Here is a 23,384-nt window from a genome sequence, read left to right on the forward strand (position 1 = left end):
GTCTGTTCTGTCTGTCTGTCTGTCTGTGCGTGTGTCTGTGAAAGAGAGAGTTTGTGTCGGCCTATGTGTCTGTCTGTGTGTGTATGTGTGTCTGTCTGTGTGTATACGTGTATGTCTGTATGAACGTGCATGTATTTGTGTGTGTGTGTGTGGGAGTGTTTGAGTGTGTGTGTGTGTGGGAGTGTTTGAGTGTGTGTGTGTGTGTGTGTGGGAGTGTTTGAGTGTGTGTGTGAGTGTGTGTGTGTGTACGTGTGTCTTTCTGTATGCGAGCGTGTGTGCATTGGGCATTGGATAGTGGTGTCTGTATCTCACCTATTCCTTGGACATATAAATGCAACAATGTATGACATCTTGTTGGGATTCCCTCAGCACATGTTACTGGATGTTGGCTAACACAGCATGTTGATGCTTGTCTTGCAGGGCATCATGGGCCCACCAGGAGCCCAGGGTGAGACCGGCGAACAGGGACAGAAGGTTAGTTGCAATTCAATTCTTACTCTCTGATAAAATGTGCTTATATACTTAGAGTGAAGTTTGTGTCAGTTTAAAGGGCTTTAACCCATGTCTTCCCCATGGCATGGGAAGTAACTGTCAGTTTCAAACTTGAAAATTCGTAGCAAAGTAACTTTTTAACTGTAATTTGTCCAATATTATAAATGCTCAACAATTGCTGGAAGCCAGTAGTATGGAGATATGTGTCATAGGTAGCATTTGGAAAGAGATGTGTGTCATAGGTAGCATTATGTAAAGCGACTGTTGAAGTGATCTGCATGATATTGGAGCTCGATCACGCAATAATGGGCGTTCTAGGGTTTGAATGTCACGAGAGCCAAGTACACTGATATCTGTCCCACATGCTTTGCTATGCTTCGAAGGACGCTAGAGCTTGGAATATCAAGAAGGTCTATAATAGACACTGAGATTTAAAAATGTTAAAAATTATTTTGTGTGCAGGGTGAATCAGGCCCATCAGGCATTGACGGAGAACCCGGTCCTAACGGTCCTATGGTGAGAAATATTTCTTGTCTTTTATTTTACGTTAGATAATGCTTTGTTGCTGTGTTTCTTCCTTTTTCTCTGTCTGTTGAGAGATGAAATGAAGGGAAGTAATCGCTTCAGGTATAGAGAACAACAGCAAGTGAGACTTATCTCTGATGACCTCCACTTGTTTTGTTTTATAAAAAATACCCACATTATTTCCGTTATAACTTGATAGTGTCTGAGGACATTAAGTATCCAATAGCCATTGTTAATAACATCGCTTGATTTTTTGGTCAATGTATTGTAAGTTGTATTTGTAACGAGTGTATGCATGTATAAGTGCTACCTGCACCAGGACAATTATCAATGCCTTAATGCTACGTGGTGACATAGGTTCTTGTTCTTATGGGGAACCATGCAGTCTTCCAGTACCTGAGGGAATAAAAAGCTTTGAAATTGAAATGATTTTCATCCTATGAGAAAGATGATTGTTGCTAGTCTTTTTGATGTGTTCAATTTTGGTATAGACTGAGATGAGGATGGGGTTATTTGATTTTGAACTGGATTTTGGATGATTTCAAGCCTCTTTTAAGTCTCTTTTTATAGTTTGTATTGTTGTGTATTTCTGTTGTGATTTCTTAATTAAAGTTTGAATTTTATTTTATTTTTCAGGGACCCATGGGACCATCCGGAGAAATTGGCTTGCCAGGCATTCCAGGCAAACAGGTAGAGTGAGAGAGTCTTAAAGGGAGAGAGTCTGTGTGTCTTTGTGTCTGTTGCAGTGTCATCTGTATCTGTGTCAAAGTTTATGTCTGTGACATGATTTCATTCTGGCATTCATGACAGTATGGCTTGAATTTTTTTCCACAATGTGTCATTCATGTTTTGATTTTTATATTAACCCTTTCGCTGCCAATCAAAACTTCCTGACTGCCAGGGAATATTGGAGTTCGGGGTGTAATAATTCACAAAAAATTCTAGCTCCAAACTGGCAGTAGGTAGGAAAGTAAAACCTATGTTATTTTTAAAGGAAATTCAACCAAGAATCTGTTTTTAGTATCTAATCATGGAAATAATGCACAAGTGCAGGACGGGTATACCCGTCCTAAGGCAGTCAAGGGGTTAATGGTTGTGAGAATTCGTAAACAAAGATCACAGCCCCACTTCCATTCTGCTTTTTCTAAATATTTTACCTGTTTGAAGTGTTCAAGGCAGCTTGTACCAGTGTTTAAACATGTTACGCACTACACAAAGTTTGCTCTTAAAATGTCTGAATCAAACAAGACGTATGAAATCTGTCAAACGTGCTGGTTTAATCACATCCTGATCTCATTCCTTTGCTTCCGAAGGTAATTTAATCCTTTCGCTGCCTGTAGGACGTAAATACGGGTCATGTTTGGTATGCAATTATTTACTGGCAGCGAACAGGTTAAGTGTCAATGAATTTGGTTACATACCTATACATGATGGTGTGGTGGTGTGTGCAGGGAGAGATGGGAATACCTGGACTGCCCGGCTCGTCAGGTGAACCAGGTGCTAAGGGTGACAGAGGATACCGCGGCCCGTCTGGTCAGCGAGGCCAACCCGGACCCCCTGTAAGTTAGGCACATGCTCACACACACACACACACACACGCACACACACACAAGTGCACACACGCACACACATGCACACACGCAAACACGCACGCACGCACACACACACACATACATGTATGCACACACACACATGCACACACAAGCACACACACACACACACAAGTGCGCACACACACGCACATGCACACACACACACACAAAAGTGTTTATTTCCCATCAAAAGGCCACAGGATTAAAGTTGTTTTGTTACCACAGTGCATGTGGCTTTTTTTTATTGGCCGAAACTTGTGCAAGCTGTGTCCCTTGAATTTCAGAGAAGAGTTACTAATGAGCTTTCCTGGTGAAGTTTGCAATATCAATTGTTGTCGTTCTCTTCATTTTCTTTCTCTGTCTACCCTTATTTTTAGCTTATGTTTTTGTATTTGCTGATGAAGACGAAAGTCGAAACTGCTTTCATGTTGCTATTTTCTGGTGAGTACATTTCTATTGTTGTCTTGTTGTCGTTTTGAATTAATTTTTTTTCTCAAAATTATGTCAAAAAAACGTAGTGTTGGCTAACAACAAAAAAAAGGGGTTGGTTTGGGAACCGAAAACACTGAATTTTTACACCCCCGGTATAGGGGTGTGTATAGGATTCGGTCCATGTGTTTGTTTGTTTGTGTTCGCATATAGATCTCAAGAATGAACGGACCGATCGTCACCAAACTTGGTGAACAGGTTCTATACATTCCTGAGACGGTCCTTACAAAAATTGGGACCAGTCAAACACACGGTTAGGGAGTGGATTAAGATTCTACAAGGACTTATAGAGGGACATCTTAATGGTCAAAGGGAAATAACCATTCTCACTCAGTCACTGCCACCAACTGAGAAGGTTATTTCCCTTTGACGGGGGTGTTTTTCCTACCTCGGAGGAATTTCTTGTCTTGTTTTTCTTGGCTTCATCAACACTTAGCTCTCACCTGTCATTGTACACTTCTAATACATTGAAGTGCCTGGGAGCCTGAGATGTTTGGGCCTCTCTGAGTATGGTTTGTCTCTGACGCTGCTAAGATTTATTTATTTCCCGTTTTCAGGGTGTTCCTGGTCCCGCTGGTCCTTCGGGCCCGGCCGGTCAACCTGGACCTGTGGTGAGGCATGCTTTGACCTTTTCCCTGCTGTTCTTGTTGTGATTTCTGTGTGAGTGGATGGCTGGGATGTAGGATTCATGTGTATGAAAGTTCATACAAGTGCATGTTATAAAAGTGTGTGGACAAGTGTGAATGTGTTGTGTGTGTGTGAGAGAGAGAGTGCGTGTGTGTGTGTGTGCCTGCGAGAAGCTTATTTCCATATGTGTGTTTGTGTAAGTATGCTAGCATACAATGGATGTTTAAAAAATGTGTGATTTAGTGAGAGCTATTCTATAGGAGTGATCTTTTTTCTAGACACATTAAAGATCGTCATTCTCCATCTGCTGTTTTCACATTTTGGTATTTTTCTGTGGATACATTCAGACGGTTATTTTTATTTCTTTCAGGGAGAGACGGGACCTTCAGGCCCCCCCGGTACTCCCGGTGAGCAAGGACCTATTGTAAGTACAGTACCGCCTCTCTGCTTCTTGTCTCCTCTATCTTCTTTGTCCAGTGATTGACCTCAATGTCAAGCATTTCAAACACAGAGACTACCGTGTCAACTGAGAAAGGAAACTAATGCACCGGTCCGGCATTTTTCTTACTCCCCCCACAAATTGCTGGTTTGGACTAGGAAATCTGCGAGTGAGCATTTTCTGATGGGACTGAGAAAGCCAAACCCTGTGTTATAGATATTTGACCTCTCTCTCTCTCTCTCTCTCTCTCTCTACCGCCCTGATATGGCCCTTCGTGGTCGGCTGGGCGTTAAACAAACAAACAAACAAACAAACAAACTATCTCTCTCTCTCTCTCTCTCTCTCTCTCTCTCTCTCTCTCTCTCTCTCTCTCTCTCTCTCTCTCTCTCTCTCTCTGTATATGTAGTTTATCTGTAAGTACTTATTATTGGTTTTTTTTGTCTGGTTATTATTTAACCATTGTAGATTAGACCCTCTTTAGGGCGAGGGCCAGATGTAAAAATGCAAATCACTGCTTATTCTATTACCCTCATTAAATAAAGAATTGTCGTCTCTGTCTCTGTCTCTCTGTCTCTCTCTCGCTCTTATTTATTTTTTTCCAAAGATGTTTGACATTGTGCTTGTGATTGCAGGGACCACCAGGACCGTTGGGCAAGAAGGGTGGTCGCGGCCTCAAGGGAACCAAGGTACGCAGCACCAACACCACATCTCCTGCTATGAAAACACACAATATTTGAATAGCTAGAGTTCTCTAGGAATCTGTCATAATGTTGCACTTAAAAAGGCAGCCAGGCATACACGCTGAGCTATATACCCGCTTAAATGCACGCTTCTTATAGTGTAAACAGTTCGACTCACGGTCTCAGTTCTGGCCAGGATTTTACACGGGATAAGACCATCCCTCCACTTGGTCACATACCAACAATGAATAGCCTGGGTGTTACATGGGATAAGACCATCCCTCCACTTGGTCACATACCAAAAATCTACACCCAACAACTGCTTGCTGATGTGAGTTGGCATTTTGATGAATTGATTTTGTAAAACGTGTATAGAAAAATGTACAAAATGAATTCATGAACAAATTCACCTGGGCAGTTTATTTTTGGTATGTGATTATCATTGATGATTGATTATAATTATAATGATAATTAAGGTGTGTGTACTTGCAGGGTCACCGTGGACCTATGGGAAACCTTGGACCAGAGGGACAGCCAGGCTCCAAGGGAGAACCCGGTCCGTATGGACCACCTGGACCCAAGGGAGACAAGGGACCGGCGGTGAGTTCTATTTATCAATGCAGTGCAGGGTGGAGAAAAGCGTGTTACAGTCGAATCTGTCTTTAACGGCCATATGTGTTTGCATGTGTGCCAAGCCGTTTGCCAGACATGAAAACAAGAATGTTTGTGTGCCAAGCCGTTTGCCAGACATGAAAACAGAACTATTCATGCTGAAAGGTCACTTACTGGGCTGAAAGTTCACTTACTGGCTGTAGCCAGGTTACGGAAGTTGCTTGAATTTGTCATAGAATGGATAAGTACATTGTTTAGCATGCTATTTCTAGAAGCCATCTTTCTGGTTTTATGAGCCAGGCAAACTGCAGCATTAATTGCCAACACATTCCATGAAGAGGAGTGCAGGTCAAGCCTGATGTGGCCTCAGTTTGTGCTCGCATTCTCAAATCTGATAACCAAAGGGAAGTAAGCGGTCTAAATGCACACCACATGAGTAATAGAGTAAGTGAGAGTTATTCGTAACCATTCTCCTGACACCTGAGAGAATGACAAGCATTGAAATGAACAAGTGACTTTCATCCTCAAAACTAATTTTATTTGATCAGGTGTGAAAAAAGCATGAGATAAATACTGTTCAACTGCCCTTGTGAGACCCTCCAATTTAAGACTCCCCCCCCCCCCCCCCCCCCCGCGGGTTAGGGGGAAGAATTTACCCGATGCTCCCCAGCATGTCGTAAGAGGCGACTAACGGATTCTGTTTCTCTTTTTACCCTTGTTAAGTGTTTCTTGTATAGAATATAGTCAATTTTTGTAAAGATTTTAGTCAAGCAGTATGTAAGAAATGTTAAGTCCTTTGTACTGGAAACTTGCATTCTCCCAGTAAGGTCATATATTGTACTACGTTGCTTCCTCCGAAAACGGCGTATGGCTGCCTAAATGGCGGGGTAAAAAACGGTCATACACGTAAAATTCCACTCGTGCAAAAAACACGAGTGTACGTGGGAGTTTCAGCCCACGAACGCAGAAGAAGAAGAAGTACTACGTTGCAAGCCCCTGGAGCAAATTTTTGATTAGTGCTTTTGTGAACAAGAAACAATTGACTAGTGGCTCTATCCCATCTCCCCCCTTTCCCCGTCGCGATATAACCTTGAACGGTTGAAAACGACGTTAAACACCAAATAAAGAAAGACTCCCTCGCTTTTAAGACCCTGTTTTCTCAGATTGCCTGATAAGAACCTCTGTCAATTTACCCCCATTTTAAGACTCCCTGCTTTTCAAGACCTGATTTTCTACGATTTTTGGAGGTCTTAAAAGGGGGGTTCCACTGTAGTGGTTGCATGTGTCATGTGTGTGTTGAAGTCGTTGTATGTGAGACGTTGACTTGTTGTTGCATGTGTGTGTTGAAGTCGTTGTATGTGAGACGTTGACTTGTTGTTGCATGTGTGTGTTGAAGTCGTTGTATGTGAGACGTTGACTTGTTGTTGCATGTGTGTGTTGAAGTCATAGTGTGCGAGACGTTGACTTGTTGTGTCATGTGTGTGTTGAAGTCGTAGTATGTGAGACGTTGACTTGTCGTTGCATGTGTGTGTTGAAGTCGTAGTGTGTCAGACGTTGACTTGTTGTTGCATGTGTGTGTTGAAGTCGTAGTGTGTGAGACGTTGACTTGTTGTTGCATGTGTGTGTTGAAGTCGTAGTGTGTGAGACGTTGACTTGTTGTTGCATGTGTCACGTGTGTGTTGAAGTCGTAGTATGTGAGACGTTGACTTGTTGTTGCATGTGTCACGTGTGTGTTGAAGTCGTAGTATGTGAGACGTTGACTTGTTGTTGCATGTGTCATGTGTGTGTTGAAGTCGTTGTATGTGAGACGTTGACTTGTTGTTGCATGTGTGTGTTGAAGTCGTAGTATGTGAGACGTTGACTTGTTGTTGCATGTGTGTGTTGAAGTCGTAGTATGTGAGACGTTGACTTGTTGTTGCATGTGTGTGTTGAAGTCGTAGTATGTGAGACGTTGACTTGTTGTTGCATGTGTGTGTTGAAGTCGTAGTATGTGAGACGTTGACTTGTTGTTGCATGTGTGTGTTGAAGTCGTAGTATGTGAGACGTTGACTTGTTGTTGCAGGGCGCCCCCGGCCCCCGCGGACCTCCTGGCAACGACGGAGCACCTGGCATTCCTGTAAGTTGTCGTGGTTACAGTCTCCATTGGTTTTCATACACTCTTTACAGTGTAGATGGGAAATGTACTTGAGTAGCAGGGATGGTCAAATCGCCCGACCGATCGCCAGGGGCGAGTAAAAAATCCGTCGGGCTAGTAGAAACCGACAACTGCCAGTGAAAATTCTGGTCAAATATTGTAATATTGAGTTTCAAAGCCATATAAACACTGCATATGCAGCAACTATGGTATGTACTGGGCCAGTGACATTTTTGGCAGGCTAGTGACTTGTTTGAAGCTGCTCGCCCGGCTGGCGAGTTAACATTTTAAGATTTGGCCATCTCTGAGTAATAAATACTCAGTTTGAGGATGGGAATTCTTTTTTTTTTCACTTGGGATAGAATACATCATTGTTCCACATTTATTTAATTTATTGTAAAGCGCGGAGAGCACAGAATTATTCTGTGGTTTGGGCTGTAAAAGTTGTGTGTTTTTGTGTGTTTTTCTTGAAATTACGTGTTAATGATTTAATGAGTTTAATTTTCATGACTTTTTTTCAGGGACCTATGGGACCTCCTGGACCCAAAGGAGAACCTGTAAGTAACACTGCATCCGCCTTGTAACCCGTCATGCATGACTTTACACACAGATAGATGTCTTCTCTCTTGTTTGTTTTTTGAAAATAAATAAAATAAACTTTTTGGTAGAGCGTGGACCTTGTTATCTTTGGAGCCGACAAATAATAATGAAAAAATGAACAGAAAATGAGGACTTTGTTTGAAATAAACAGACAGCGAAATAACAGACATGGTAACCCATACGATATCGCCGTATTTTGTACGAATGATTGTCGAGATTACAGTCAGTACGGTCAGTGGAAAAAAAATATGACCCTAACCCTAACCCTAGACTACTTTTCTTCACAAGCGCATCCCGAAGCCGATCCAGTATTTTGACACATGATTACAGTTTTTGTCAGTAAACATTGAAAGAAGCATGTGTTTTAAATGTTTTGGTAAACTTGAAGTAATGGTGTGATGGACGCGCGAGAAGCATGTTTGAATCATCGATGTTCAAATGTTCTGTGGAGTACGCTAATTTTTCTGAAAATACACCAAGTTTATGTGAGAATACTCCAAGTGCAAAACTGGGGTTCTGAGGTCTGAAATAATGATGAGCGGATGTGGACTTGGTACAATACACAGGGGGTACAATACACAGGGGGTACAATACACAGGGGATACAATACACAGGGGGTACAATACACAGGGGATACAATACACAGGGGGTACAATACACAGGGGGTACAATACACAGGGGGTACAATACACAGGGGGTACAACACACAGGGGGTACAACACACAGGGGGTACAACACACAGGGTGTACAACACACAGGGGGTACAACACACAGGGGGTACAACACACAAGGGGTACAATACACAGGGGGTACAATACACAGGGGGTACAATACACAAGGGGTACAATACACAGGGGGTACAATACACAAGGGGTACAATACACAGGGGGTACAATACACAGGGGGTACAATACACAAGGGGTACAATACACAGGGGGTACAATACACAGGGCTAACACCTTTCCGGTTCTCGCCAGAAATCCGGGTTTTGAACACTTTTAAAATCGGAAAATCCGGTTTCTTAAAGTAAAAGTAAAACTTTTTGTTTGTGTTTGGTTTGGATGGTTGGCGGAGGCAGAAGGTGTATTATTTTATCATTTATTAACATACGTTTTGGTACCAGGAGAGGCTATTCTTTGCCCCTGCCGCCGTGGACCCTGGCCTTTCACGTTTTTCACTTTTTGTGTGTGTTAGCCCTGAATACGGGGCCCGGGTAGCTCAGGTGGTAGAGCACTGGACTTGTGATCGAAAGGTCGCTGGTTCGAATCCGGGCCGGGACGGACACGGGTCAATCTTATGTGCAGATCCAGAGACAGTATCCATCTCCCACCCCCGTGTCACCACAGTGGCACGTAAAAGACCTCGGTCATTCTGCCATAAGTGCAGATGGCTGATACCACCTAAACACGCATACACTTGTGTATCTCATCTAAAGTCGGGTTAAAACCCGGGAACATGCCCCTAATGGCTTTGCCGTGAGGGCGTAAAACTTGAATTTGTCTCAGCCCTGAATACATGTTTGTGTTGATGTGTGCAGGGTGAACGTGGATCCAAGGGAGAACCAGGCACCACTGTAAGTTGGATTGTAGTGTCAACGTTATTTGTCTTGCTTACTGCCTTTACTGCTTTCTTCTTTCCCTTGTTTTAATGTTGTTGTTAGTGGTTGACAGGTCGTATCATATTATTTTATAGTTCAAGTGTGTGGTGTGTGTGTTGTGTACATGTGTGTGTGTGGTTTATTGAAGAAATTCTATGTGCCTAAAATACCTGTCCCTCCCTTAGAGGCCGAAGGGCACATGAACTTATACACCCTGTCAACAACAAAGGACACAAACTCGTGTATTGACTCACACGTTTGTACACCACACACGCATGCAGACACACGCAGACACACACACACACACACACACACACACACACACACACAAACAAATACACACACACACACATTGCCACTTTCATATTGATATACACATACACGACCAGCCACCATCCCAATCTACTATACTTATTACTGCACTTGTTCTTCTACCATACAACAAAGAACACATGCGCGCGCGCACACACACACACAGACACACACACTCTAACACTAACACTTAAAACACACACACACACTAACACTTAAAACACACACACACACACTCTAACACTAACACTTAAAACACACACATGCAAGCACACACACACTAACACACACATTGCCACTTACCCTCTCCCCTCCACACGTATGCTACTTCTCTAACCACGACACTCAAACCCTCTACCACACGTATCATTCTACTAAAACACCTTCACTATCCAGGGCCCGTCAGGACAGCCAGGTCCCCCAGGAGACAAGGTGCACGTGGGCCCCGCAGACCTGGCCACCGTACCCGAGCAAAGGCGACGACGCAGGCGACGACGACGAAAGAGGCGATCTCTGGACTCCAACGACATCGACTTTGACATCCAGAGCATCTACACTCGTCTCATGAGTCGTCAGCAGGACGGACAGGCCTTGCCGGTGAGTTGGCGTTGTTTGGGTTGTGGTGTTGGGAATAGATGATGTTTGGAAATATCTCGGTCGGGTTTGTGTGGGTTGTGAACAGCTAAAATAATACCAAAGTCACCAACCAAAGTCACCAACCAAAGTCACCAACCAGTCACCAACCAAAGTCACCAACCAAAGTCACCAGCTTCACAACTGAAGAAATACTGTGATAGTAACTCGAGAGTTTGTGTTGTAAGGTATGTGAGAGGGAGAGGATGTACATTTATTATACAGATTTGCCAAGCCCTTTTTCAGGTTGAGAACCTGCAAAGAAGTGCATAACACGGGTAGACTGGATGACTGTCCCCAGGGATAGCAAAGTAAAGATACACCCCCCAAATTTTTATCTTTTTAATTGTATGGTAAATTTGACATAGATAATAAATCCTGGCAATAACTTTGTGTGTAGTGTAACCGAGTGCCGAAACACTACGATCACCTCGGGAAGCGAAGTGCAATCAAACAGGATTGAAAATGTTAGGGCTAATTTCTTAGCCCTATAAAAACTGTTATGCAAACCCGAAGGTTTCCATGAACATACAGACAATCGGAAACCACCAGACCCTATCACAAACAGAATTCTACAATACACCGGTGTTGACTTTTAAAGGCCAACAACTCGGGTGCAGAGTCTGCTGTGAAAGGAGCGGTAGCCTCCCCTGTCACAGTAGAACAACACAGTGGAGCCCCCTTATTCAGACCTTAAGAAATCAGAGAAATTCGGGTCTTAAAAAGGAGGGAGTCTTAAAATGAAGGTAAATTCACAAAGGTGTGAACAGACAATTTGACAAAACTAGTTTTAAAAGGGAGAGAAGACTACATATAACACAAGGTGTTTAAAGGGGGGTTATTCACTGAATAGTTTTCCCACTCAGTTTACACACAGATTGCAAAATACATGACAGATTACACAGCTTGTTCTGGGACTGTGTGCAGCTGCAAGAGGTGATCCAGGAGGTATCCACGGTGATGCTGCAGCACATCGACCAGCTCAAGGCCCAGGTGGAGAACATCAGGTACCCCCAGGGCACCAGGGAGAACCCCGCCCTCTCCTGCAGGGAGATCATTCTCGGACACCCTCAGTTCAAGACAGGTGAGGCAACCTACCTGGCTTTTCTCGCCTCTTTGGTACTCTTCCTGCACTGTGTTTGTTAGCATTTGCCCTTGGACACCGTCAGTTGAGTGCTTTTGTGAACAAGAAACAATTGACAAGTGGCTCTATCCCATCTCCCCCCTTTCCCTGTCGCGATATAACCTTCGTGGTTGAAAACGACGTTAAACACCAAATAAAGAAAAAGAAAGAACACCCTCAGTTCAAGACAGGCAAGCCTGCTTACTTGTTGAGAAATATTGGCCCAAATCATCGTTCAGGGTCACACAGCAGTCATGAAGTGTTTTAAAGTGTTGACATTGTACTTTTCCCAGAAGTTGTATGTTTAACAGAAGTTTATTTTGCTACAGCTTTTACTCCAACTCCCCCTTAATTAGGCAGTGTCCACTAGTCACATCTGTTCTTTGTAGAAAAAAGAAGAATGTTTTAGAAAAGGGGAATATTTTCCATATTAATTTGAGTGGTACATGTACCTGTGATGTAAGGACCCTTTGTTGAGAGGACACCTTTGTTGAGAGGACACTTCCCGTAAAAGGACTTCTTCTGTTGTCCCTTTGTCTATTATCTGGACCAAGAAATGCCTGTCATGACAGGCCACCTGCGATTTAGGGACACTATCAGCTGGTCCCAAGGGTGTCCTTTCATTGCAGGTACCACTGTATTGTTAATGTATGTTGACCATCAGATCACTGTTTACTGTATTTCATGTTTTAATTGGTTATCTTTTATTTTTACCAGCGACTGCGATTTCTGTCGCGTTATGAAGTTGCATGAGGCAGTGATGTGTGTGTGTGGGGGTGTGTGCGTCGGACTTGAGGTGAGGAAGCTTTTGAGTGTATGTTGCTAGTTTTAGTGAATGTATTTTTAAATGCTGTCCACCTCCCGCTGGTTAGGGGGAAGAATTTACCCGATGCTCCCCAGCATGTCGTAAGAGGCGACTAACGGATTCTGTTTCTCCTTTTACCCTTGTTAAGTGTTTCTTGTATAGAATATAGTCAATGTTTGTAAAGATTTTAGTCAAGCAGTATGTAAGAAATGTTAAGTCCTTTGTACTGGAAACTTGCATTCTCCCAGTAAGGTCATATATTGTACTACGTTGCAAGCCCCTGGAGCAATTTTTTGATTAGTGCTTTTGTGAACAAGAAACAATTAACAAGTGGCTCTATCCCATCTCCCCCCTTTCCCCGTCGCGATATAACCTTGAACGGTTGAAAACGACGTTAAACACCAAATAAAGAAAGAAATGCTGTCCAGTGTCGTTTTTAAATTGACATCGTGTTGGTGTGCATGGCTGGAGTGAATGTTTCTTAACCGCAATGTCAAGACAAATTCCCAACCTTGGGCAATTAAAGATTGTGTATTCTGTTTTCTGTATGCTGTGTTTATCTATTTGTGTACCTGTGTAACAGGGTGGTACTGGATCGACCCTTCCCAGGGCTCCATAGAGGACGCCATCCAGGTGTGGTGCAACATGACCAGCACCATCCAGACCTGCATCTACCCCACGCCCAAGACAAAAATGGTCAGTACGCTCACCGGGGATGGTCAGATCTCACAACTTTCACTCGCCAGCCGGGCCAGTAACTTAGCCCACCAAAAATGTCACTAGCCCGGTACTGAACACTTACCACATACGAAATAACGGTGAGTCCATGGACAGCCGGGCTGTGGTCAGCGATGAGCATGCTTTATATGGTTCTTAAATCGATGGTACTTGTACCACCGAAAGTTGTTTTGCATTTGACCAGAATCAACTGGGCGAGCTGCCAGACGGTTTCTACTAGCCCGGTGGAATTGTTACTCGCCCCTGGCGATCGGGCGGCCGATTTGGCCATCCCTGATGCACACAAATCTTCAAGCACATTACCAAAACATGTCCCTAGTTGGCCACCTAGGCCACAGAGGATGTCAAATTTTGAGTTTCACTCCTACTTTGAAGTCTTTGTTGTCAGTGTCACTGCCAAGAGATTGGAAGGATTTGAACAGTTGTCAGTGTCACTGCCAAGAGATTGGATGGATTTGAACAGTTGTCAGTGTCACTGCCAAGAGATTGGATGGATTTGAACAGTTGTCAGTGTCACTGCCAAGAGATTGGATGGATTTGAACAGTTGTCCCTTGTGCTAAAAAGAGAAAGACTTTGTCTTTGTAAAGGAAACATTTATGTTTGAAAAAAATCAACATGGCCTTGCAAAAATCTGTTGGTATTTGGTTATGTTTGCGTTGTGTGTGTGTGTGTACACTGGAGTGGATTGACTAAGGTATACATTGAGAGGATTGACTAAGGTATACATTGAGTGGATTGACCAAGGTATACATTGAGAGGATTGACTAAGGTATACATTGAGTGGATTGACCAAGGTATACATTGAGTGGATTGACCAAGGTATACATTGAGTGGATTGACCAAGGTATACATTGAGTGGATTGACCAAGGTATACATTGAGTGGATTGACTAAGGTATACATTGAGAGGATTGACCAAGGTATACATTGAGTGGATTGACTAAGGTATACATTGAGTGGATTGACTAAGGTATACATTGAGTGGATTGACCAAGGTATACATTGAGTGGATTGACTAAGGTATACATTGAGTGGATTGACTAAGGTATACATTGAGTGGATTGACCAAGGTATACATTGAGTGGATTGACCAAGGTATACATTGAGTGGATTGACCAAGGTATACATTGAGTGGATTGACCAAGGTATACATTGAGTGGATTGACCAAGGTATACATTGAGTGGATTGACCAAGGTATACATTGAGTGGATTGACCAAGGTATACATTGAGTGGATTGACCAAGGTATACATTGAGTGGATTGACCAAGGTATACATTGAGAGGATTGACTAAGGTATACATTGAGAGGATTGACTAAGGTATACATTGAGACTGTGTGCTGTGTTGACAGATGACGGAGCAGTACTGGAGCAGACCCGAGGGGAAAGCTCGCTGGTTCAACAAACTCCAGAATGGATTTACAGTGAGTCGTTTCTATCATCTATAAACATTGCAGCATAGATATAAGCAGCAGCATCAAAGCGCCTTGCTCAAATACAAGATGAAAGAAACAAGGGAAGTAAGCACTCTAACCATCGACAACAATGCTAAGTGCGAGGTATACGGAACCCGTCTCCTATCACCTGGGAGAAAGGGATGTGGTCAGCAAAGGAACGATGAATTGTTACCCTCGTTTAAGGATATACAAACTTGATACATGCACAGACGCGCGCGGTGGCGTGGCGGTAAGACGTCGGCCTCCTAATCGGGGGGTCGTGAGTTCGAATCCCGGTCGCTGCCGCCTGGTGGGTTAAGAGTGGAGATTTTTCCGATCTCCCAGGTCAACTTATGTGCAGACCTGCTAGTGACTTAACTCCCTTCGTGTGCACACGCAAGCACAAGACCAAGTGCGCACGGAAAAGATCCTGTAATCCATGTCAGAGTTCGGTGGGTTATAGAAACACGAAAATACCCAGCATGCTTCCTCCGAAAGCGGCGTATGGCTGCCTAAAGGGCGGGGTAAAAACGGTCATACACGTAAAAATCCACTCGTGCTAAAAACATGAGTGAACGTGGGAGTCTAAGCCCATGAACGAAGAAGAAGAAGAAGAAGATGCATGCACAGGCTGATGGTGACCTTACAATTAATTTTCTACTGCTGATATATTCTTGAAATTCTTTGTCACTTCTCAGGAGACATGCAGAAGTTTTACATGAAGCCATTATTCACGTTACATGACGTTTTTTCGAAGTTTGTTTTGCTTCTGACGTCGGAGATTTCCATTCAATAGAGAGGGTCAAAGAAGAGACATCTTGGTGGTGTTTTGTTTTAATAATAAATATTGTATCTCATTAACATGGGTTTCTGATTTCCTGACAAGTTAATAGCTGTATTCGCTGTGTGTTTCAGATTAAATACGGCTCGTCCATCCAGCTGGGCTTGTTGCGACTGTTGAGCGAGGGTGTGACTCAGCGCTTCACGTACTACTGCTCCGGCTCAGCGGCTTGGTTCGACCAGAGCGCCAGCAACCACGACAGCGCCCTCTTGCTCAGAGGAGACAACGACTACGAGTTTGACACCAGCAAGTTTGCTTTTAAACAGATCATCCACGATGGGTGTCGGGTAAGTGTCTGGTGTGCTGGCATTGTATGCAATTTTAAACCAGAGAAGGATTTAAGGGAACATTTCTTGCAAGAAACACATGTTTTACCTTTTTCATAGAAAGTTGGGTGTGGGATAAGTTTATGTTAGGGTGTCAATGTGTGGTATTCAGAGGTAAACAGGAATAAGCCAGGTTGGTCTGCTGGTTATGTCTTATAAACAAAAACTGGGAGAAAAAAAGTGTGCTCTAATCGTGTCTTCCAAAGAAGTTTTCTAGGCTTGCTGGACTTTCATCATGTGATAAAGCTAATGTGGTGTCTTCCAAAGATAGGTTTTTTGTTTGTTTGTTTATTAAAGAATAATAATTAGCTTTTGAAGCCATCAAGGGTGGGGAAAATAACTTGTAAAATTGAACCAGATCTTACAATATTTAGCAGATGCAATATCCTTTTAAGATGTTAAAACATACAAAGGGATTATTGTTTCAAACATTTACACTTAAAAGATTTATGTGCTGCTCTTTTTCTCCTATCCCAATGCCCCTGTACAGAAAGGCCTCTGAAGTAACTTTATTTCTCCTGTGTGTTTTCAGGATCGGCGTCAGAACGGCTTCACAGTATTTGAAATCAAGACGGGCAAGTTAGACCGCCTGCCCATCGTCAACTTCATGGCACAGGACTACGGCAATCCCTGGCAGAAGTTCGGCTTTGAAGCGGGCCCTGTGTGCTTCCACTAGCCTGTTCTGCTGTCTGCACCGCTGCTTGAAAAGTCATCACATTTTTCTCATGTTTCATTCATCGTTACTTTGGAGACATGCTGTTTGCACCATTTTGTGTCAGGATCAAGTGCCTTCTTCTCTGTTTTTGTTTTACTGTTTAAAATGTTTTATATCAATTATTAGACTTAGGTTTATATGAAAAACAAAACAGTTCATTTTCTGGAGAAAACAAATTGGTGCTAAGATAGATTTTGCATTTGCACCCTGGTGCTACTTAATAATGATAATAATATGGGAGATTTATAGAGCGCTTGACGTTCTCTAAGCTTGACAGACTTTGCATTTCAACTTTGGTGCTATTTTAATTTTTTGCCGTTAATATTTCTGCAGGCATAGATTGAGCATTTTGACTTTTGTTTTCTCTTTATTTTCCACTTTTGAATTATAGCAAGGTCTTTTTTTCTTTAGCATGCTGATGCTTCTGTCGTACTGATCTCTTTTCTTCTGTGAAGACTCTGTGATGTAATGTAACATTTTTGTTAAATTTCTTAATCTGCAAATAGCATGCATTTTCAAGGCAAATCTCTCTTGTCCATGTTGATTTCAATATCTGTGCTGGTTTTTTTGTGCTCACAGCTGCTAAGTCTTTGTCGACATGTCCAACATGTTGTCAGTGGCATAGCTGTTGTGCCGTTATCCGTCCAGTTTTAAAGTTGACATACGCTGGTTTTGATTGGTGGATGGAAACTCTTTGTGTTTGTTACACATAAGCTCATTGGTGCTGTGCAAAGTTGTCTCGATTTTTTTCTCTTCTACTTCATGTCGTTTAACATTTTGAGACTTTCATGTTTCTCACACCATTTTTAAAGCACGCTTTGTTTTGTTTGTCGTCACTTGATCGTGCTTACTTGTATCATAGGAACTTCATAGTATGACTGGATTTAGAGCCACATTTATTCCGTCCAGGACCGAAAGTCAGAGCAAATGTAACTTATGTGTGCATTTTCGCGGCTGAAAGTCTTCTATTTTGTACTTTTTCTATGTTAAGTTGTACAGGTTTCTTATTGTTACCTACACAGATCTAATCATCGTTAGTCATCCAGGTACAATGAATCAGGTTGATGCTGAAAGAACGACTTTTAACGAAGAGTGCGTGCCTTTTACAAAATAATGCACTCAGGGTGAATAATGAGCAAGAAAACCACTGTTCATGTTCGACCATCTTAAGTTTTTACCAATCTAGGGCATTTGCAATATCTGTGATTACAAGGACCATTGCACCCTGGGAAATGCTATGTCACTGCCAACCAGACTTACTTCGCTCGTAGGTTCAGACACAAAGATAACTTTTGAATAAAAAAAAAAGAAATATATGCCTGTACCATGTCTCCAACCCTTTGTTTTAGTTTTCATTATTTTCCTGCATTTGTTTTTACTTTCTTCTGTATGTTTGTTGCTAAACTGTACTTATATTAATTGTAGCTGATCCCATCTCCCCCCCCCCCCCTCCCCCTTTCCCCGTCGCGATATAACCTTCATGGTTGAAAACGACGTTAAACACCAAATAAAGAAAGAAAGAATTGTAGCTGAGGAATCAATTTTGGAGCATATTGTGACTTTACTTTTAACTACATTTGTTAGGTAACATTATGTTTGAGGATTTTACATTTGTTATATGAGACACTGCTTTTACCTCTTCCTCTCTTGTGAACTCATTGCATAGATGATAGGAGTAACTTGTACACCCTCCGCGGGTTAGGGGGAGTCCCATATTGGTTGGGACGAGAAAGAATTTACTCGATGCTCCCCAGCATGTCGTAAGAGGCGACTAACGGATTATGTTTCTCCTTTTACCCTTGTTAAGTGTTTCTTGTATAGAATATACTCAATATTTGTGACGATTTTTGTCAAGCAGTATGTAAGAAATGTTAAGTCCTTTATACTGGAAACTTGCATTCTCCCAGTAAGGTCATATATTGTACTACGTTGCAAGCCCCTGGAGCAATTTTTTGATTAGTGCTTTTGTGAACAAGAAACAATTAACAAGTGGCTCTATCCCATCTCCCCCCTTTCCCCGTCGCGATATAACCTTGAACGGTTGAAAACGACATTAAACACCAAATAAAGAAAGAAAGTAACTTGTATCATTTTAGCTCTGGTGTTTCAGAGTTAAGCAGGGTGACAGTAGTATTTCGTTGTGTTTATTCTGTACCTGTGTACTGTTTCGACACAGTTCCTTCCCTTTATTAGCAATTTAAGTGTATTATCATCCAGGCCTTCCTTTCAAAATGTCTTGGTAGTGTAAAAGATAGGGTTTATAGTGCTATGGTAGTCAGTAAAATAAGTTTTCAGCAACAATGGTTTGCATTAACTGTTCAGCACTAGAAGCAGAGACAACTTGTGTCTGTTTAACATTTTTCCTGGAGATATAAGGTCACAATACGCTCCAAAAGTGTAGTCCGTGATTGTACCCCACTCTCATTCATTGTTTTTCTCTCTGTCACCGGGTGATGGGGTGGCTGTTGTGTCAGATCCGTGGAAGGGAAAGCTGAATGTTGTCGCTCTGTGTCTTCAGGGGCAGTCACTCTGCCTTCAGGGGCAGTCACTCTGTCTGGGCGAGTTGATGATGCGTGTGACCGGGGCGTGTTTGTGTGAATGCTGGGTCTGGGTTGAAATGTCAGCTGTTTGTTTGCTTTTGGTGCTTTGCTTAGTTTGGAGTGCCGTTTTTCTCTGCCGTTAGCCTTTCAGTGGTGGAATGGTTCTTTCTTGGTGCTTGCCCTTTATGTGATGCATTTTAGTGTGCTGATTTTGTCTTTTGACTGAAATGTTGACTTTTGATGCTTCTTTTGCCTGATTTAGTAAGATTGTGCAGTTAGTGCCTTTTGGCAGTAAAGTTTAGCTGTTTTGGTGCTTGTTTTTTATCCGATTCATCTCAGTGTAGTTTTTGACTTTTGGCTGTGAAATGTTCACTTTTCATGCTTTTCTTGTACCTGGATGCATTTTAGCATGCACATAATGCCTTTTGGCAGTAAAATGTTCACCTTTGATGCCTTTTCTTTCACCTTATTCATTAGAGAGTGCAGTTTTTGCCTTTTAGCGGTGAAATATTTCTCTTATGGTGCCTGTTGCAGTCTTTTTGGATAAGGGATTTTTTTCTTTAGTATTTGATGGCTGTGTTCCAGATCAGGGATGAAATGATGCCTTTTAGAACCTTTTTTTAGCATGTCCGCAGTGATATTAGTTGTTAATGTTTCTGTGTATAGGTTCAAAGCTCAGATAAACTTGCGCTTTTCTGAAAAATTGATTTGGATTTTGTGTAGTGCATTGCTTGGTTTAGACACCTTGGTTGTACGGTTCTTTTACTGTACACCAGTTGTGTCTAAACTGAGAAGTACCCTACACAAATCCATGACCATTTTTCTGAAAACAAAATTTATCTGAGCTTTCAAACTATGCACAGCAACATCAACAACAGGTATCACAGCACACTTGCTGAAATGTGTGCCAAAAGGTGTCATTTCATCCCTGATTTGGAACACAGCTGTCAAATACAGAAGAAAAAGATCCCTGATCCAAAAAGACTGCAACAGGCACCAAAAGAGAAATATTTTACAGCTAAAAAGCAAAAACGGCACTCTCTAATGAATAAGGTATAAGAAAAAACATCAAAGGTGAACATTTTACTGCCCAAAAGCATTAAATGCATGTTAAAATGCATCCAGGTACAAGAAAAAGCACAAAAAGGGAACTAAAAGTCAAAAACTATGCACTCAAATGCATCAGGTGAAAAAAACAACAGCACCAAAATAGAATATTTTACTGCCAAAAGGCATTAACTGCACACTCAAATAAATCGGGTGAAAAAAGAAGCATCAAAAGCGAACATTTCACTGTCAAAAGACAAAATCAGCACACTAAAATGCATCACATGAAAGGGCAAGCACCAAGAAAGAACCATTCCACCACTGAAAGGCAAACAGCAGAGAAAAATGGCACTCCAACCTAAACAAAGCGCCAAAAGCAACCCAACGGCCGACATATCAGGCAAGAACCAGCAACCACACGCTCACACAAACACACCCCAGTCACACGCATCGTCTACTCACCCCGACAGAGCGACGATCCTGAAGGCACAGCCAGCACCATTCAGCTTTCCCTTCCACGGATCCGACACAACAGGGCACCACAGCTAGCCATCACAATGCAATCTCTATGAAATCTTCAAGCAACACGCAAATTCAATTCATGGATTTATTTCTGCATCTGCAGGGCATCATTTTTGTATTTCTTTTAAAGAGGAAAAAATCATTTATCAATACACCAGCAACACATGGGCTAGAGAAATTAGACTTCAAACATTCAAAACAGAATGTAAATCACAATTCCAGAGAAGCATTTTCAAGCATATTTGACAATCTTTGATGAATTTAATCAAAATAAAAATAAACAAATAAAAAATATTCATCATATTCTGCACTTTACGTCAAGCGAGCCTATCAAACAAATGAGTCTACAGCAGAATGAAATTTCCGATCTAATCGAAAGTCACAACTGAGAAAATGGGACAACAGGTGTATGGCATATACCTGAATCAAGTATGGTCCTATCAACTTTGCGCACAAATGAACACTTGCAACTTCACAAAATTGTGTAATCATTCATGCATTCGAGGTTAAAATAGCACTGAACTGAACCCTTATTACAGGTAAGCATCACATTTTTCTACAGATTAAGCCAAAATCCTGAGGAATAAGAAACAGGAATGGCAGAGAAATTAGCTAGTTCTTAATTTAACGCATAATCTACCTCTCTAGCTATAGAATGCAAAAGACAAGACACATCTGAAGGCTGATAATACAACACATGTCAGAAATGTCCTCTCCATCAAAACAAACAAATGTTCAGACTCGTTCTCCATCAAAAAGAATAGGTGAACAAAATAAACGGGTGGAATTCACTGTAACCTTGCATGCAGGATTGTGTGTATGTGCTTCATCCTATTGTTCTGTGTGTGTGTATGTGTGAAGACTGAAGCTGAACAGTCACCCTCTTTTTCTGAAATGATGCCTTTACTAACTAAATGGTCCGTCACATGATTTCGTTTGTAGTCTTCTAATTCACAAAATAGCCATACCAAACGTGACCAAGAGTAAAAAAAAGAAATGGACACAACAATATCAATATTGCTTGAGCATTCTCCAATATGAATAATAAGTCACAAATTAATCCGACACTGCCTATCTGTCCGAAAATCCTGATATATATGCATTCAAACAATCAAAGTAACATCTTTAAAACATCAAGTAAATCCTACCATGCCCATATATCCAAAAACCCTGGTACATGCATTTAAACAAACAAAATACCATCTTAAAAACAAAAACAACAACTAAATCCTACCATGCCCATATATCCAAAAACCCTGATACGTGCTTTCAAATTAACAAAATAACATCTTCAAAACAAAAAACAAACGGAATCCTACCATGCCCATCTATCCCCAAAACCCTGATACATTCAAACAAACAAAACAACATCTTAAAAACAAAAAACAAACGGAATCCTACCCTGCCCATATATCCAAAAACAATGCTTTCAAATTAACAAAATAACATCTTCAAAACAAAAAACGGAATCCTACCATGCCCATCTATCCCCAAAACGCTGATACATTCAAACAAACATTAAGCAACATCTTCAATTTGTTTACAATTTTTTTAAACGGCACAAAACAAAACTGACGCAAAGAAACTCACATTTGACCAATGTCTTCTTCTCCTCCTTCGCTACATTTGACCAACGTTAAACATGTGGCTGGATAAATAAGTGAGAGCACCGACACCTAGAGGAGACTGCGATCATTGCATGGTGGAGAGCGTAGAGAGAGCGGTGATCAGTCTGTCCATCTCTGTGCTCAGGTGATGCATCTGTAACAACAGGTACGTATGCTTGCGTTACCTTTCAAGTTTGTGGTATTGTGCAGTTGATTACAACACAACACTAAACACCATAGTACAGTACAGTACAACTACAAGACAATATTACAACACAGAACAATACTACTTTATCATCTGATATTTCCAAGAAAAATATTCCTTTTTGATACATGCAATTGATCATGATACAAACATACAAAGCCACAAAAAACAAAAAAAAATAAAATGTCGGAAGATGTAAGAGTACAGAAAACACAGGCCCCCGTAGCGCAGTGGTTAGTGCATCGGGCTGCGGGCCGGGACATCGTGGGTTCGAATCCCATCAGGGTCATGTGGGTTTTTCGGGCTACGGTCGGCTCCTACCCAGAGTGGAAGTGCTATGGTTCCTATGGGAAGGCTGGGATCACGCAGCCGAGTGTCATTCACTTAACGAATGCGACTTTGAGGGTGCTCAGGTTCTGTATACCTGACCAACACCGCAGGTGCGGCAGTTCTCGGGCCTGGTTGACGCCAGGATATATTATGACAGTAAGCGTAGAGTGCTGCCCTGTTTGTTTGTTTGCTTAACGCCCAGCCGACCACGAAGGGCCATATCAGGGCGGTGCTGCTTTGACATATAACGTGCGCCACACACAAGACAGAAATCGCAGCACAGGCTTCATCTCATCCAGTCACATTATTCTGACACCGGACCAACCAGTCCTAGCACTAACCCCATAATGCCAGACGCCAGGCGGAGCAGCCACTAGATTGCCAATTTTAAAGTCTTAGGTATGACCCGGCCGGGGT

At 42.1% G+C, this 23,384-nt stretch overlaps 2 protein-coding genes across 2 annotated transcripts in view; one reads left to right on the top strand and one right to left on the bottom strand.

Annotated features, from left to right (window-relative positions):
- Positions 1-18,052, top strand: part of LOC138948537 (collagen alpha-1(XI) chain-like) — a 43,219-nt gene extending 25,167 nt beyond the window's left edge. The window contains exons 11-27 of the mRNA XM_070320091.1: positions 421-474; positions 955-1,008; positions 1,654-1,707; positions 2,469-2,576; positions 3,656-3,709; positions 4,096-4,149; positions 4,797-4,850; positions 5,337-5,444; positions 7,519-7,572; positions 8,112-8,147; positions 9,728-9,763; positions 10,496-10,696; positions 11,660-11,816; positions 13,244-13,356; positions 14,751-14,822; positions 15,750-15,962; positions 16,534-18,052. Coding sequence (XP_070176192.1) covers positions 421-474; positions 955-1,008; positions 1,654-1,707; positions 2,469-2,576; positions 3,656-3,709; positions 4,096-4,149; positions 4,797-4,850; positions 5,337-5,444; positions 7,519-7,572; positions 8,112-8,147; positions 9,728-9,763; positions 10,496-10,696; positions 11,660-11,816; positions 13,244-13,356; positions 14,751-14,822; positions 15,750-15,962; positions 16,534-16,677 — 1,566 coding nt within the window. The 3' untranslated portion in view covers positions 16,678-18,052. The remainder of the gene's footprint in view (positions 1-420; positions 475-954; positions 1,009-1,653; positions 1,708-2,468; positions 2,577-3,655; positions 3,710-4,095; positions 4,150-4,796; positions 4,851-5,336; positions 5,445-7,518; positions 7,573-8,111; positions 8,148-9,727; positions 9,764-10,495; positions 10,697-11,659; positions 11,817-13,243; positions 13,357-14,750; positions 14,823-15,749; positions 15,963-16,533) is intronic.
- A 2,844-nt stretch (positions 18,053-20,896) lies between these two features.
- The window catches only part of LOC138948510 (valine--tRNA ligase-like), an 89,196-nt gene continuing 86,708 nt past the window's right edge, over positions 20,897-23,384 (bottom strand). The window contains exon 27 of the mRNA XM_070320063.1: positions 20,897-22,586. Coding sequence (XP_070176164.1) covers positions 22,518-22,586 — 69 coding nt within the window. The 3' untranslated portion in view covers positions 20,897-22,517. The remainder of the gene's footprint in view (positions 22,587-23,384) is intronic.

Source organism: Littorina saxatilis, linkage group LG15, assembly GCF_037325665.1.
Source record: "Littorina saxatilis isolate snail1 linkage group LG15, US_GU_Lsax_2.0, whole genome shotgun sequence".
Taxonomy (NCBI): Eukaryota; Metazoa; Mollusca; class Gastropoda; order Littorinimorpha; family Littorinidae; genus Littorina; species Littorina saxatilis.